The following is a 19046-nucleotide window of genomic DNA, read 5'->3' on the forward strand; positions in this document are numbered from 1 at the left end:
ATCGGGGCTGTGCCTGTTGCCCGACTGCCCCTTTCAGTGTGAGACAATATTTTGTTTATGATAAACAAAATCACTGATTCAAGACTGGAGCGGACCCCTTTTGGGCAGTTAGTGCGAATCCTTTAGGTTTAAACCATTACATGCAATACGGGGGAGGGGGGAGAATTTTTTTTTACAGAGTCAAACATTTTTCCTAATAATAATACATTGAGATTTAATATATACTTTGTTATATGTAGTGTGTATATTAAAGTATTGCCAACAAAATTCATCAAATTTGGGATCATAATATTGTTTAAGAAAAACCCTTACCCCCTGTACATCATAAAAGTTCATAATCTTCTGTAACACACGTGCATGGTTAATTCGGATCACATATTTTCTGTTCCGATGTTATAAGAATTCAAAGGTTTATATCATTTACAATATCATTCAAAAAATTTCTGGGATTTTTTTTTTACTATCAACGTTGAACCTCGAGGTTACATTGTAGTAAAAAAAAATCCAATAAAAACGTTGAATGTAAATGATATGCACCTTTAAATCTTATATTGTAGGACTCATGTTGTTCAAACATAATGTGTTGATCAATTATGTTATGATGATTTTGATAAACTTCACATTAGGTAATCTTTCACGTATATTGATTACATTATATCGAGTTGTCCCAACGATATACTTGTCGGTGTGCTCGATCATACGAATTTACCGACATTCATATAGACAAAATGACACAACTTTGAAAAATTCTTGTGACGAAACTACATTTCGGAACACGTTAAAAATTGGATACCCAGAAAGCTACATTATTAAGGTTTGATATATATTTTTTTCAAAAAAAAAGAAAAATATGCAGTCAAATGTGGCAGTTTTTTACACACCCCTATGTTGAACAATAGGTTGTTCAATTAACAGCATGTTTGGCAATTAAAAAATCATATATTAACACATTTAGCTTTAACATATACTTTATTTATAGTGGTTGTATAAAAGTTATATAATGGTTTTGTGTTTTAAGAGATATTCATCCCTATGCATATCGGGTTTTATGCGTAAATTGTCTCTCCTGTTTTTAGACCTTTTCTATCTCTTTCATAAGAAGAGTGACTTTTCTATTGTTCTAGTGTCACTGGAAATCCCACTGCGAAGCTGCTGTCTAAGGTTGGTAAAAATCCAGGATAGTCGATGTTTTCAATGTAATAAATTTTTGAAAAACTTTAACTGCAGACTGTATGTTATGTTAACTGGAAGAAAAACTAAGTCCATTTATAATTAAAATACGGAAAACGGATTTGTTTTAACAAATTTACTTCTGGATACTATCTAATGATCATAAACAAGCTTTTGTCCAAGTTTAGTACAAATCCAGGATAGTTTGAAAAAAGTTATGAAATTTTATTAAAACTTTCTGGTTAAAGTAATGTTTCCCAGCAGAAAAACTAAGTCTTTTTACAAGTATCATTGAACATCAGATGAAATAATAGATTGTTTTCGTCTGGTAAATATTTTCAATCCATAACTGAACATCATACATGAACATTATCAAAATCACAAGACCACTTGACCTTTCAACTATCACAAGGTCATTGTATACTGTCAAGGTCAAATATTTACAACATATGGCATCCTCGACAATGAAGTAAAATCACAAAAAATACTGAACTCAGAGGACAATTCAAAACGGAAAGTCCCAAATCAAATGATAAAACACACCAAACGAATGGACAGCACTTGTCATATTCCTTACTTGGTACAGTGGATTAATGAACCTGGTTTTATAGCGCTAAACCTCTCACTTGTATGACAGTCGCATCAAAGTCCATTTTATTTACATTGACGCGTTAACAAAACGCACATAGTAGGTAAAATTGTCAATTAGGGGTACAGCATTTTAAATGAACATTTTAGGGAGCTACCATTTGATTTTTATGGGGGGCTAGGATGAAATTTGAAAAAAATAGGCAGGACAGGAGTTTTGAGTAAAAAAAAAAAGGCAGGATGAGACACTTGCAAAAAAAAAAAGTCAGGACAACAATTTAGGTGAAAAAAGTCAGGATAAACTAAAAAAAAAAGGCAGGACCGAACAGAGTGAAAAATAAAAAGGCAGGACAGAGATTACAGCTAAAAAAAAATGGCAGGACAAAATTTTTCATCCTAGCCACCCCCCCCCCCCCCCCATAAAAATCAAATGGAAGCTCCCTTAAAGAATCAGATTTTCTCACGTTCATCGAAATCACAGCAAACTAAATTTTCTCACGTTCATCGAAATCACAGTCAACTAAATTTTACTGAGATAGTGGTTGTGAAAACGACCAAACTTAGAATTCAAACTCCGAACTTGCTCGTCTTTAATGCTCACTACGTCAGACAGAAGGTTGTGATCTTACTCGAACTCTATTGGGATCTTGTTTGATCTCCCCTACAACAACCAAGCATGAAACAATGAGCGAATGTGGAGATTTAATTCTTATTACATGTAGATTGAATAACGCCAAACTAGATAAAATTAGTATTACAGATGTTCTACCTGAAATATTACAGCATAGAAACTTAGAAAAAAATATATATTCCTTTAGTTTTATTGACTAACTATAACCCATATAGACTTAAAATAAGGTATATGAAATATAAGCATTGATTACAGTTTAACAAAGATTGTGGGCAAGTGTTAAATGTTGAACCAATAGGAATGTATAGCCAACAAAAAAGTGTAGGAGTCATGCGTATTAGACCAAAATTAAAGACTGTATCAACGATTGTGGATAAGTGTTTTAGTATAGCAAACACAAAAGTCTAGGAGTCATGCTTACTAGATCAAATTTAAGGACCATAACACAGAATTGATATTCGAAACTCTGATAATGACAGTCCTTTCATTATATCTATAATATTGATGAATCATTTAAAATATTTATATATTATTATACTTCACGTTAAAATGCCATATTTTGATTGGCTAATACGAGGGTGTTAATTTACTCTATCACATGGTTGAACGGGTGACAATTTATTTGAATGTTACCCTCTCGGCTAGACCAATCAAAAATAGTTAATTTAAAGGACAATTAATTGAATTTACATCAAGTTATTAAAGACAATGCCTAAAGATCTATATTTTGGCTCGGATTCTATCATCTGACTTTCAAATAAAAAATAAAACATCTTATACTTGACTGATTCTATTTGAGCAATCAAAATACGTCGACTGTATATTTCTATGTCATATACAGTCACTAACCAGGTATCACTTTTCCTCATGAACATTTGAAAAGTAGAGCCAGAACTATATTTAAATATTCATGACGAACTCTTCAACATGTCCTTGTTTCCAATGAACTATACAATGAAGCGTGGAACGACTCAATCTTATTTCATTTACAATTGTTGGAAAAACATATTTCAATTGTTAATGAAAAAAATTATAAACCTATAAATCATTATGTGTAATGCTTATTGTTGATCTTCTATTTTATACTGAAACGATTTCATTCACCATCGATTTATTTCACATGTGATGTACATTTAAGAATTGAATGCTTCTTTATGTAACTTCATTGGGGTGTAAAAGCGTTGACCGAAGTACATTTTGTATGAAGCGCGGAAGCGTTTCATTCTAAAAAAAGTGGGCACGGTTAACACTTTTACAACCCTTATAATTACATTTTTTTTATCTAGGATCATGAAAACACGAATTTTATAAATTTTTTATTTAATTCACATGTGCACTTTATTGTGGGACCTCGTAGTGTTATCATGAATGAAAAGTTTTATTGAGTAATGCAATTGCTTAAGAAATAACACATGATGAGCAGTTATAGCCAATCAGAATAAAGCATTATAGTGAAACATACATCTAATGTAATTGTTTCATCATGTTCATTGTGATGTATACATATTTCTCCGCCAGATATGAGGCCTTTTAAAAGGAGGATTTTCCTAAGAAATTTAAATAAAAAAATAACAGCAATTGGAAATTAAAAAAAATCTAGATAGCCGATTTTTGCCCGAATCCTGTTATCGTTGATAAAGGGTTTCTATAAGTTTTATTCCAGGTCAAGCTGTTTAATTGAACAAGTTGGTTTAATTTTGCTTTTTAAATGGTGATATTAGACATACATATTTTTATATATCTAGAAACGACCCCTTTACAACAAGAGGGGGCCTTAATTGTGGACTGGGTACCCAAAGATGCGTTTAGCAGCATATACAATAAATATATATATACAAACATGTAAAATATATTCATATTTCATTTCAAAATTTGTTCATTGTAAAATAAGACAGCTTGCATAAACGAAATTACATATTTATGTACAACATAGAAATATACATCAAACTAAGAGTTACATAATTATATTACACATACTTATTATAAAAGCAGTCTCACTCGAATATAGTAACATTTATCTTTAGGAAAAAAATCATTTCGACTGACACACAGTCGCACTCGAATAAAGTAACATTCATCATCCAGAAAAAATCCTTGTCGACTGACAAACAGTCGCACTCGAATAAAATAATATTTATCATCCAGAAGAAAATCCATGTCGACTAACAAACAGTCGCACTCGAATAAAATAATATTTATCATCCAGAAGAAAATCCTTGTCGACTGACAAACAGTCGCACTCGAATAAAGTAACTTTTACCATAAAAAAAAAATCCAAGTCGACTGACAATCAGTCGCACTCGAATGAAATAATATTCATTCATCAGATGTAACACCAAACTCTTCTTGATGGAGACGAACACCATCAGAAGTAGCACCAAAGACATGCACCTTGGTATCTGTAACACTTTGAATAAAATCTCCAACCCTCTTCTTGTTTCTTTGGGATCTGTTTTACAACACCAGGGCTTAGTGCTACTAGTTCACAGCTAAAACCAATAAATTAAATCGTAAATAAAATATAATCTTTAGGTAGTATTTGCTTTTATATAATTTAGCATAAAGGTGGTACCAAACACCTTGAATAACATTAATTTGGCTCGTTTAATTTTCAAGTGTTGACAAATCTATATTCCCCCAGGGTATCACCAGCCTAGTAGTAAGCACCTCTGTGTTTGACAAGTGTTTGAATTAGCATTTATAAGCCAAGGTTCCGTGTTAAAGGCTGTACATTGACCTATATTAGTTTACTTTTATAAATTGCTATTTGGATGGAGAGTTGTCTCATTGGCACTGATACCACATCTTCCAATATCTATATATGGTTAACATTACATATTAACTGTTTACAAAACTTCCATTTTTGGCTTTTCTACCTCAAGAATAGATTTTACTTAGCTGTTTTTGGCAAAAGTTCAGGAATTAATGGTCCTCAAAGCTGTTTAACTTCGTATATACTAATATTTGGCCCTTTTAACTGTGGAGTCTTGTGTAGACAAAACGCGCATCAGGCGCATATACTAAATTTCAATCCTAGTATCTGTGATGAGTTTATTTGCTTTGAACTTTTAGCAAAACATAAAAATGTAAAGAAATCTGAACCACACACTTTATCGGAAATATTTCATAGGATATTATAGCAGTTTAACAAACACAAATTTTGATCACCGAGAAGCTTTTTAAAATATTTCATAAACAATAGAATTTGATCAAAACGTTAAGCTGATTTTTACAGAGTTATTGTTTCTTATTTAATATTTATAACTGTTGATGTAAATGTCCCTTAGTTTTGTGAGTCTTTGTTTACTTTTTTGGTTTTGATTGTTATGGTCTTATCTCTCTTAAGTGTTTGAGTTCTGATGCGGCCTCTGTTCCGCCCATTACTGTTTACGTGTCAATTATTCAGTTTAAACTTTAGAGAAAAGATACACAAACTTTGAAAAAAATCATTAATGAATGTAAAGAAGTTCGAGCGACTTCAATGAACCTTTTTGTCCAAGCACGAATCGTATTTCACGACGATCAATCATTAATTGGTAAAAAAGTCACAAAATGGTGTTGCGATTTTAAAGTCCGTTAGCATATGTGTATTTTGCTGTCAATTTAAATTAGACAGTAAGCTATACTGGTATCCATTATAAAGAATGTACCTGGCGATTAATAAGGAACCCTAAAAAAAGTTGAGCTAAGGAAATGTAATAAAAAGTAAAATCACAAAAATACTGAACTCCGAGGAAAATAATATCGGAAAGTCCCTAATCACATAGCAAACTCGAATGTCAAAACACATCAAAAGCGAATGGACAACAACTGTCGTATTCCTGATTTGGTACAGGCATTTTCAAATGTAGAAAATGGTGGATTAAACCTGGCTTTATAGCGTTAAACCTCTCACTTAGTACGACAGTCTCATCAAATTCCATTATATTTACAACAACAAAAATGTGGCTTATGTCACCCCTGTTTCATATTTTGGTATTGCACTTGATTTATCTGTCCTAAGTACCTAACTCCACCCAGCTTTTTCTTTAAGGTCAATCCCTCTAAAAGAAGTGTACATGTGACACCACTGTTTCGGACTGTGATATAAATGTCGGAAGAACCTTACTCCTCACAGCGTTTTCGTTCGGCTATTATCATCTTTTTCAACTGCTAAGATAATTCGGAGGAATGGCAATGAAGAAGAACAAAACATACCTCTGTTTATTATAGTTGAAGCCAATACACGAGGTTAACGTATCACACATGGCAGTACACTTCAACAATGACGTGTTTTTGTTTGAGAACAAAATGTTCAGGACTGCTTTATCGTTTGTTGTACATCGAGATAAATGACCATCATAAAGGTTATTCACAACTGAAAAATATATTCAAATATTTAATATATGACCATGCCATTACAAAAATAAACTCATCTTAGATACCTTGAGTACAATTTTATATTTACACCAGACGCGCGTTTCGTCTACAAAGGACTCATCAGTGACGCTCGAATCAAAGAATATTCAAAAGGCCAAATAAAGTTCAAATTTGAAGATCATTGAGGACCAAAAAAATCCTAAAAGTTTTTCCAAATAAAGCTAAGGTAATCTATTTGCTGAGATAGAAACACCTTAGTATTTAAAAAAATCAAAGTTTTGTTAACAGTTTATTTATTATTATAAACATATCAATGATTACTCAGGTCAACACAGAAGTGCTGACTACTGAGCTTGTGATACCCGCGGGGAAATAAATCTCCTCCAGCAGTGGCATGGACCCAGTGGTTGTAAATAAACTCATCATAGATACCAGGACAGTTTAATTAAGTGTGAAAATATCTATCTATGAAAAACAATAAATTATTTTTTTAAAGCACTTTGAAAACCTAAAATATAATGCAAATGTTACCGAGGACCGCTATCACTCAAGCCTCTCTAATACGAATTCCAATACCTAATTTAACTATTTATTCTCCATTATAAGGCGTGTTACATATAATAATAACAAATATATTTACACGTTATGATAATATTGTTTGAACTATATATATAGCCATGGTAGCAGATATTTTCTTATCGTAAAACATGAGTAATACAGTATAGCCACACTGTTGCATCATTCGTCATAAATTGGCCGATTTCGTACGTACAGTTTCGAATTCACCCGAGGATGGATGAATGATTGCTGCATATTTCGTCATATTCAAAAGACAGAATCCAAATGCTTTTTTTTTTATAGATTTTTTAAATTGTTACATATTTTAAAAGGAGAATTAAACATTACTTCATGTCCCTGCTGTTCCGAAAATATAGTTTAATCTTAATTAAATTCTACAAACATTATTAACAATATTTTTTTTCTAAAGTTCAGTTGTATTAGATATTTGATTTACAATAGTGCGGTGTATTTATCAAAAAAATAAGAAAAGGAAAATAATACCTTCTATCTGCACCTTCCATACTCCTGCTTCCCCAATATTCGTGTATATTCCAATTCTTCTTACAGTAAAAGGATTTGGGTCGGTCCATTCAGCTATAACATTTGTACCAACGATAAGTCCTTTTCCTATCATTAGAACACCGTTGGTGGTACTGATCCAGAATGGTCGATATTCAGCACAGTTACAAAGGTCACTAGTGTCGAATTTGAAGGCTTGGAAGGACCCATTTGTTAAAGGATAGTCACGCCGTCTTTGAATAGCTGATTTTTTATTTCCCCATCCACCAATAATAAATTGATAAATTGGCTTTGAGGAGTTTCCATCGTCTGAATTTGACATAATGATGTTAACATCTTTACACGCCTTCACCTCAAATGTAAGCGTTGTAATTCCACTTATATCAAGACCATATTGGTTGATATCAGCAACGTGTTGCCAAACATCAGCGATGGTTAATAAATGTATATGTCCAATTTTTGGTGTTGTAAATGTATGTTCAATTACCAGTCCTGTGAAATAATAAATATAAACTTAAACCAATCAAGTTCATTTAAATTAAGAGATGCGAGAGGTATGCTCAAAAGGGGGAGGGGAAAAGACACTTGAAGTTAAAATAAACTCATCATAGATACCAGGACTAAATTTAGTATATACGCCAGACGCGCGTTTCGTCTACAAAAGACTCATCAGTGACGCTCGAATACCAAAAAAGTTAAAAAAAAAAAAAAAAAAAAAAAAAAAAAAAAAAAAAAAAAAGCAAATAAAGTACGAAGTTCCTAAAGGTTTGGCACTAAAAATCAAAGAAAATCAGACAGCATCGTGACAAAAATTTAAATTAAACCAAATAAACAAACAAAACAAAAAAGCAGGAGAAGAAGTGAAAATCCATGTATGAGGATGGTCTACTGCAGCCAAACAAATATAGGAAACTTCTTCTAAACGCAAATATTTTTAGCAATTTTAAATGGTTCCTATAGACATTCCAGTTTGTTGACTTTAAATACTAGAAAAATCTCATTTTTTGGAGAACCAATTTTATCGATAAAGATTAGACAGTACTTTTCATCATGTTTTTGATGCCTTTGGTAGTTGACAAAACCGTTTTGTAGTGGACAAAAAGTTTTGTAGTTGACATCAACCCTATTATATGTTAATAAAAACATAATAAAAATTACATGAAACTAACCCTTGTTATTTGTTTTGCACGAATATAATTGAAAAAAAGATTAAAAAAAGACAGCATGGTAGTGGAATGTCCACTACGAAACGTTTTTTCTCCCATCCTTGTTTCGTAGGGGACCGTTTCGTAGGAGACGTATTCGCATGTTTTGTATTTCCCCCACAATCCCTTTATTGCAATAGTAACAAGACTGATAGTATTCATCAAAGCATTTATTAAGCTGTGCACTGATATTTTTTCATAATTCTAAAACCAGATACTGAAGGAGATTTGACTCATTTCGTAGTGGACATAAACAAAAATACGGTATCACTCTGGTCCATTTAATGTGCTGAATTTTTCTTACCAACAATTTACTTGCCATTATAAAAGCATCACTTCTTTTGTAAGACCCTAATGTTTATATCTCTTGCAAACAAAAATTTCATTGATTTTATAAAACTGTTTATTGCAAATTTTAATAACTTCGTTTCGTAGTGGACATTTTGTGAGGGACACACCTTCTAAAATTAAAAATCCTATATTGAAAGCTGTTTATCAAAATATGTTGGCTCTGAACATACTTTTGAATTATTAAATAACTTATGTAAAGTAAAATAACATTTATTTCTTCATTTTTTTACGATTATTTTTAGTAAGAATGTTGAATAGGCGGTCTAGGGCCATGCCATTTTGGTTGTTTTGGACCATTCAGGAGTCAATATCTTATCAATCCCTCTAAAAAAAACAGTTTCTTTGCTTAAAAATGTTAAATCTAATTCAATGTACTGACTGCACAAAAAAAATACTTGCAAAAATCAAATACCTTTTTTTAAAGAGGCTGGGACAAGAAAATTTTTATTTAAAAAAAACGCCCAGTTACGCTCATAGTTAAAAATGCAGAAAAAGGTGTGGAAACTGCCATTTTTCGGCCATTTTCGCGAATCTTGAGGTCTTTGCAGCAACAGACCATGAATAATATCAGCGGAAGTTGAAAAATCTATTGATGTTTACAAAAATATAGGTTTCAAACTTAAAAAATAATGTATTAATGACAAGTCACTTTTAATTTGAACGAAATTAGGGGGCCGTTCTCTGATGCTTATCGTACCTTGGTCTTTGTACAATTTTTAACTTCTAACTTTTTTTCTCCGTTTTATAAAGCAATATAATCTGAATAACACTACTGTAGTTGTAAATTTGACGACGTCGATTTTGTCGACCGCATATTTCTGTTTGAATGTCTCCACTAAGCGTCGCCCTTGAAACTGTATTTGCCATCATCAAATCGCAAATTGACGGTGGCACTCTTTATCTACACAAGTGTCATTCCAATTCTGATGCATTACAAAAAGAAATAAAAAAAAACCAAAGATAAAATAAGGAGTTTCGTGTTTTTATCTCTTGCAGGAACATGATCTCGCAGGAACATGATTTAAACTTGTAGAAAAAAGATTTTAACAGGTTGTTCTATCATATGAAAGCCTTCTAGCAGTAAAATTGTTTTCAATGATTATTTAATTAAAAGTTTAATCACAAAAATACTGAACTCGGAAAGTCCCTAATCAAATGACAAAATAAATTGATAAAACAAATCAAACGAATAGAGAACAACTGTCATATTCCTGACTGGTTACAGGCATTTTTAAATGGTTTCATAGCGCTAAACCTCTCACTTGTATTACCAACGATGCGTGAACAAAACAGACATAATAGGTAAAAAAGTCAAAAATATTGATATAGCAGTCATCAATGTGCCACAACCTCAAAATAAACAAATATTTAACAAAAAAAGTCCAAAAAGCATCTATCAAATTTTAAAATCGCATGTATTGCTTCGTGTATTATGTAAACGTCATAAAATGTAATTTTGCCGTTCAAAGTTTGTTTCTAAAAAATATATATTATTTTACATATGGAATTGTGGTTTACAGGGTTAAACAATCAAAAGTATATTAGAACTAATTTCAGAAACAGACCAAGATTTAAAATTATCCAGAAGTTGTTGAGAATTTGTAAGAATCCACATATGGTTAATACCCCTACGCGAGTAAAATAATTTTGTCGTTCAAAGTATTTTCAACTTTATAATAGAACAGCAACATAATGACATATAATAGAACAATTTGGCTTTTTCACTATTTTGATCTGAGCGTCACTGATGAGTCTTATGTAGACGAAACCCGCGTCTGGCCTATGAAATTATAATCCTGGTACTTTTGATAACTATTTACACATTGGTTGGATCTTTAAAAGTACAGAATCACCTCATATGAACAGAAACTTTTGAGTTTTATAATGCAACAAAAATGAAAAATAATAAAAATGATAGCTTCAAGTGTTTTAAATTCGTTTCTTTGCAACAAATATTACCTACTGTACATGTTTCCTTCATCACAAAAGAAACAACTGAAGCGATGATTTGTAATAAATGTGCTGGTCAAAATATCTGAAAATGAAAAGTCTTTTTTAGTTTTGTATACATGTATACGTAGCATTTATTCTCCCGGCAATACAATGAATTAAATAATGTAAGTCTTACCTAAAGTCTTCAGAGCAACAATACTTAAGAGGAACGATTTTTGACCGGAAGCCATCTTCTACTTATTAACCGAAGTTATTGTAGAATAATGAAAGTTGTTTCTTTTCTCTGCTGATATAAATAATCAGCTAAAGTCGAAATTATCAAACAGCTGTATACTACTTTTGCCTTTATTTATTATACATGACCGTGTAAATTTGCATAACGGCATTTTAATTGAAAATGTAGTCATATGAAATGAGTGAAAAATAATGTTAATCAAATTGTTGAATCAATGCATGAATATATCATAAACCTAATGTGAATTTTTTTTATTTTTTGCGCATCCATATCATGTAATCATATTTTTTTTATTATGATGTGACAGTACAATATATTTACACTCAGCCCACATGACCCTTATAAAGTTGATTCCTCGGTTGTTACAGACATCAACGGTGAACTTGGTTCCGCTAATGACCAACCAGCACATTATCAAACTTCACAAAACAAGTGTCGTATACATGAATCCATAATTTCATCAGTAATTAATGACTGATTAGGGCTATTACATCGATTACGACTTCAATTTCGACAAATGCACATTTATCGTAGGTTTTCAAAAACTAGACTCACAAGAATCAACACCTGGCCTCACGGTCATAAAACTTTAGAGCATGATTTTTGTACTCAGACTCGAAAATCAACCAATCAAATTGCTGGATTTCATGTTTCGAGCATGATTTTTGTGCTCCGAGCACTGAGCAAATTTGTGTGCCTTCAAGGCCTGGTGTTATCGCAAGTGAAACCAGTATCATAGATTTTTTTTAATTATTGTATCATTTTTCATTTATTATATAAGAATTGAGAGCGTGCAACTTCACCCCTACTGATCGTGCCACTAATTAGATAAACAAGATTATCTTGTGGAGAAGTTTCTTCATTTGAGATCTGCCACTATTTGGTTGATTGATTGACAAATATTTCACACAAATATAGAACGTTTTATGCAAAAGAAGGGCAATACAGATACCAGCGGGACAATCAAACTCATAGATAGAAAATAAACTGACTATGACGTGGCTAAAACGACAAACAGACAAATAATTGTACACAAGAAACAATATAGAAAACTAAAGACTAAGCAACACGAACCCAAACAAAACTTTGGCTGATCTCAGGTGCTCCAGAAGGATTAGCAGATTCTGCTCCACATATAACACCCGTCTTGATGCTCATGTTATTACAAACTCGGTAGGTCACATTCGTGAAAAGGAAACGGAATCGTTGTGACGATGTGAAGAACACACACAATAGCACCTGTGAAACGGATATTCCATATTGGTCGACCAACTCGTAATGTCGTTCGTACAATTTACAAAGGTATGATTTCAACTTGGAACTCTTTGTTTAATAGCTTCCTTGTGAGAGCAGCAACCTTCTATAAAGAAAATCATGATATGAAATACGTGCAGGAAATATCGTATCAATTCGGAGACATATACTCTGTATGCAGGCGCTGCTGGAATGCTGCTACATATTGTATAGAAATGGAAAATTCAGAATTGGGAAACAGAAATCACCTGTTTTGTTTTGTTTTGACCGACCCTCATTGTCAATTACTAGAAGTTAGTCAAGATATGAGGCAGTCTTAACTATATATGTTGTAAACCCAGAAAAGCGCTTAGAAAGCATGCAAAGATCAAACGTGTTGTTTCCAATTTTTATCTTTAATTAAATGGGAAAGATGCGTAAAACAAAGTCAACAATTTTTTAATTATTTAGTGGGAGAACATTATCTATATAGTGGAAAGTAAACTAAAGAATATTGCTTTTTTGTTATCTTTCTTCCTTAGAAGTTTCTGTATGCAGTCAGTCTCATAATAATAAAGGAACAAGTCGGCAAATAAAGGGGCACAACTTGTTCCCATGGGACTGCCGACGTCCTCCAAACGAAATAAATATGTTGTCAATCAAAAATCTAGCATCTTGATAATTTCAGTTTCAGAGAACTATTTTTTTCAATCAGAGTATTTCTTTACAAAGTAGGATTTATCCCTCCATAGGACAAGATATGTGTATCTACGTTAGGTATTATATTCTTCGGTGTTAAAATAAACGAAACGTGTGCAGTTTTTATGCATTTTGTAAACAATAATCTGCACAGATTCTGATGATTATAAAGCAAACTCAATTCTCGATATACCATTGTTATGAGTGAATGAAAATGCAACTGCTACGAGACAAAGAATCAAATAAAGAAGCCTTTTGATATTTTACACATACACCCATAGGAAAACATCAACAATTCGTGTCCAAAATTTCTGTTTCCTGGTATATACCTCTATTTGGTATTTCTGGTTACCGGAAATGTAGGACATAATTTATACTGTTTATTGTATTTTACGGGACTGGAACAGTTAGTGTCGTCTGCCATACATGTGTTTGTTAAATGGCAGTAAAATAAAATTTGGATAACGAAAAGCGTGACTTCAATCCCATAGTCCCCCCCCCCCCCCCCCCCCCCCCCAGACAACAAAAGGGATTGAGGCCCACGACATTCCACCTTATTTCATGGTTAGAAAATACAAATAATTCAACCATTTTTCGAACATTTCTTTATTAACATTATTATACTGGTTGGCAACTTTATAAAATAACACCATTACAAAATTAATCCTTATTATATAGTCTATTGTCGAAATTTATCAGTGACATCGTATTTGTTGGCGTTGATACATTTGTATGAAAAAAAAACCAAAAAAGAATCTGAAAAACAGATGACAAAAAAAGTTGACTTTTTTTTTTTTTTTTTTTAATTTTTTATCCAACATATATTCTTGGTTAATCAATATATAATTTAAACCTAAACTAAACAAAAGGTCTCTTTCATTGGATGCCCAATTTGTTTTGCCATAAGAAGAATACATAAAACTTCATATACATCATACACAATATTGGGTTGGTCCTTAATTTTAAACATGCAACCAATATTTAACAATTCTATATTTTCTTGAAATACACACCAGGAAGTGTCCGAGTTCACCACATAAAAACAAAATGTTTAAACGTTTTAAACAATTACCTCCATATTCAACCCGAGCCTTCCATTTGTAATATGAAACCTTGTGGTACAATTTCAGAGAGGTCCACCCACTTACAAATAAGTTATTGTCTGGATACTTCAGAAACGGCTTATCTAGGCCCTTTTTTCCCTTATTCCTAAACTGTTGGAACCATGACCCAAAAAAATCAATTCCAACCTTCCTTTTTTGTGGTTTAAAAAGTTGTGTTTATATTTCATTGATTGCTATTCACTTATACTAAACACAGTGTAGATACTATTCTGTACGCTTTCCGGAAGTCGCGATTTTCGAAGCGAGAACTTTTTGGATCACATTTTAAATTTGTTGGATATACTATATTAAACGGTAAGATGTTCATCTGTACATTGCTTAATGATTAATTCAGCTGACATCGATATTCACAAATGGTTTATAATTAAATTTAGCACATTCATTATTCGTATCTTTGCTTTAATCAAGAGATTTTCAAGTGCATCACTAAGGAAAAGCAGTCGGTGAACCTAAAAACAATCTTTTTGCACCCTTACTGTACAAATTAACGTAAAATTTCAGCCAGATCTTTGAAGCCAGAAATAAGAAAATTACACTTGTTTGGATTTATCACTGTACGATAAGTCTCGCTTGTATATTTTGAAACTGTATGATCAGTCTTTATTTCACTGTATTCTAGTAGTGATTTCAAAGTTATTTACGATACATTAGAAGATGGCATTTTTCTAAAGAATACACATGTATTTTAATAAATTCACATCCTGTAAACTTTTCAAACATTTTTTAGCTTGATAGGGTGTACTCGACTTACTACATTAAGTATAATGATGTTTGAATGTGACTGAAATAGAAGAAGGTTTGTTTGTTTATAGAAGTTTCAGAAATGTCCTCCGTTATACTTACAATTGTACAAACACACTGATTTAATTGTTATATAAAAATGCATGAATTTACAAACATTCGAGGCCGAACTGTAGCCTATAATTGATCACAGTTCCTTCACTTTGTTTTGGATGTAGATCTGCCTCTTTCACACTCAATTGTACACCACTTTGTAAAGCGATGGTTTATAGTGATAATGAAGTCCGTCTTTCCGTTCGTCCGTTGGACCGGTACAACATGTTTCGCCGGTTTTGCAAGCGCATCTTCTCATAAACCACTTAATATACATAGGGGTTTCCAGACATTTTTAAATGGAGAGGGGGTCCAATCCAGGAGAAAAGAGGATTCCAAATATATGTTCCCATACAAATGCATTGAAAGTTAAAAAAAGAGTTTCAAACCGCCGGATCCCAATTTTCCTGAATCCGTTACTGGTATAACTATTAATTGTTTTTTCTCGGATTCCGTATCATAAATTATAATATAAAAAAGAAGATGTGGTATGATTGCCAATGAGACAACTGTCCACAAGAGATCAAAATAACACAGACATTAACAAATGTAGGTCACCGTATGGCCTTCAACAATAAGCAAAGCCAATATCACAAAGTAAGCTATAAAATGCCCCGAAATGACAATGTAAAACAATTCAAACGAGAAAATTAGCGGCCTTATTTATATAAAAAAGGAATGCATGTATTTCGAACTTTATCAAAAATCTTTTATGGGGTTTCTTTATATAAGATATGGACTTGAACATTGCATTATATGGGGCACCCATCAGGTTTTTCCAACTGTGACTTCCAAAACCAATTGTTAAATTTTTCTAAAATTGCTCCATTTTTACTCTGTTAATGTATTATGGACCTTCTATTTCGAATTTTTGGTGAGAATATTTTTGATGTTTCTATATCTAAAATACGGACTTTGTCATAACCTTATATTGGGCGTACCTATTTTATATCCACAACTTCCTTCAGACACTTGTCATAACTCAATGAATCTTTTTCAGATTCCTGATCATTTAATTCAATTGTGTACCTCTTATTTTGGTTTTTCGAAAAATCATCATTTTTTTATTTCCATGATAAGGACTTTTCCATTACCTTATTGGGTGGTACCCGTTTACTATATGCAACTTTCAAAAACTTACCATATACTAGTATTTATAAAACTTCATCATATTCGTTATTAAATGATGTCATTGTGCACCTATGATTCAGTTTTTCTGGTGGTTTATTTTTTTCCAAAACATGGACTATAGAAGTGGCGGGGTATAATTTCGTTGAGGTGGTACCTAACACTACAGGGAGATAACTCTGTAAAATCATCAGAACGTTTTAATGACATTATGTTCATAAGGGAGTATTAAGCATCTCAATGATCAAAATAAGTGTTTGTCAAACTGCTATATAACCAGTGTAATTTTTCTGATAAAATGGTTGGTTCAAATTTTTTGATTTTTTTATATTTTTGTCAAAGGGTCAAAGTAAATACTTTTTCAAAATTTTAAGAAAATTAAACGAGCCAAATTAATTTTAGTTAAAGTGTTGGGTATCACCTTAATTCTTTCCTCAATACCTTAATTTTTAAAGCAAAGCTTTCTCTGTCTATTTTTTGTCATTTTAAAAGAGACAGGCTTGATGTATGTTATCACTAATTGGTCAACGGCAGATGGTGTAAATAGTCTTTAAAAATGTAATAGTTAAACAGATAGCTGCAACGACACTCTAATACAAAGTCCACAAGCGGATCATGTATTGCTTTTTAGGCATTTGATTTTAAGTAAGACTGACGGAACAAAAATATAATTATTTTGCCGTCTATTAAAATCATCAGAAATATATTTGTATTGTCTGATGAAAGAAATTACACGTTATAGTTCCATGGACACAATCATAATATCACATAGACACGTATATACCTTCAAATTGCCTTTGTTTTTCAGTCAAGGTCGTTAAAAACTTCCATTTATTGTTGTTTTTTTCTTCAAAATCATGACTGATCATACAGTCAAAAAATCTGAAATCTCTACTAGAATACAGTCAGTTTTAGACTGATCGTACAGTAATTTATTTTGGGATCCTCAAGGAAAACATATTTTTTATTTGAAATACGAACATTCTACTTAAATACGGTAGGAATATTGAAACAGTATATATTTTACTGTTAACTGATGCAAATATTTGCAATAAAAGATTATTTGCTTTTTACTACGAGAGCAAAATTGTCAATCGATTTAACTTTTTTCTACGAAGTTGGTGTGATGCACACGTATATTTTATATTCTACTGCATGTTTTTGTTACAGTTACTCATATTTATGATGTTATACATACATTTAAGATGTGCAAAGCACTTTATAGATATAGGAGTAAAAAGATTATGAGAAAAGGCACTAAAACAAAACCGTTCTGTTGACCAGTTTGAAATCCTCGCTTCGAAAATCGCGACTTCCGGATAGCGTACAGAATAGTATCTACACTGTGCTAAAGTTATTGTCCGGAAACCAAATGTTTTCGAACGACGCTGACGCCGACGACGCAGACGACAACGTGATACCAATATATACGACCGCTGTTTCTGTTCCAAGATTCGTATATCTGAAGTAGACAAAGTCTGAATATCCGGTATGAATTCTAGTTAATGTGAAAATTGCATGACATTCACACGTACATTTAGTAAAAATACTCATCATAGATACCAGAATAGAAATTATACAAATTGTGTATGTCAAATACAGCTTATGCAATCTATTCCTGTAGTAGTATAATATCCTTAATAAATTAACAAGTGAGAGGTTTAGCGCTATAAAACCACATTTAAAAATGCCAGTACCAAGTCAGCAATATTACAGTTGTTGTCCATTTGTTTGATGTGTTTTATCCTTTGATTTTTCCCATTTGATTTATATGGACTTTCCGTTTTGAATTTTCCTCGAAGTTCAGTATGTTTGTGATTTTACTTTTGTTTAACCTTGCATGAATAATTTCATGCATTGACTGCATCGGGTAATTATACTTAAGTGTATAAATATTTCATACGTCTGACTAATTAGGAGTTGTGCTTTCACGTTACATGGACAGACAGATGGACTGACAAATAGAAAGTTTATTCCTTTATACATTTGCCCTAAACGTTGTTTGTTATGGATTTAATAAAATATAATTTGTAACCAAGAACTTCTCTATAACGATTTTATAATTTTCAAACTAGCAGTTATTACATTTGGTTATAAATTATTAAACTTTTATTATATCAAAAAAAAGAAAGCAATTGATGTAATTTAATGTTGGAATGTTCCGTTGCTGATTTGACATTTTCCCGATGGATGAAAAACGTTAATTTCAACTTAAATGTATGATATACTATCCATGCAAATATTATATGAGTAGACCGTTAAGGATGTTTGCTGCTCAGTTTGAAATTAAATAACTTTCCATGAAACAAGTATATATTGATAGGGGATTCATTGAGGAATCAAAAAAGCAAAAAAAATATAGGGGTCAATGTATATTAGCCATTGTAATTCTGGCGGGAAAATATTCTCTCTTGATTTTTCATAGCTTTATCATTGACATTTACAAATTGCTTATA

The 19046-nt window shown here is 32.0% G+C and overlaps 1 protein-coding gene across 1 annotated transcript; it reads right to left on the reverse strand.

Annotated features, from left to right (window-relative positions):
* Positions 1–4705: 4705 nt before the first annotated feature.
* Positions 4706–11618, reverse strand: LOC134694143 (uncharacterized). Its single transcript, XM_063555140.1, has 4 exons — positions 11513–11618; positions 7811–8320; positions 6587–6746; positions 4706–4838 (listed from the first exon to the last, which is right to left on the reverse strand). Exons 1-4 carry the CDS (start codon positions 11565–11567, stop codon positions 4706–4708), a joined length of 858 nt encoding a protein of 285 aa, XP_063411210.1. The 5' UTR covers positions 11568–11618.
* Between the last annotated feature and the right edge of the window lie 7428 nt (positions 11619–19046).

The sequence above is a fragment of the Mytilus trossulus genome, chromosome 13 (assembly GCF_036588685.1).
Source record: "Mytilus trossulus isolate FHL-02 chromosome 13, PNRI_Mtr1.1.1.hap1, whole genome shotgun sequence".
Classification (NCBI taxonomy): Eukaryota; Metazoa; Mollusca; class Bivalvia; order Mytilida; family Mytilidae; genus Mytilus; species Mytilus trossulus.

Excerpts from the sequence above, each read along its gene's own strand:
- LOC134694143 (XM_063555140.1), bottom strand. The coding sequence starts at position 11,567 with ATGGCTTCCGGTCAAAAATCGTTCCTCTTAAGTATTGTTGCTCTGAAG. Across the intron at positions 8,321-11,512 it reads TGTTGCTCTGAAGACTTTAG|GACTGGTAATTGAACATACA; the intron begins GTAAGACTTACA and ends ATTATTTCACAG. Across the intron at positions 6,747-7,810 it reads ATGGAAGGTGCAGATAGAAG|TTGTGAATAACCTTTATGAT; the intron begins GTATTATTTTCC and ends TATATTTTTCAG.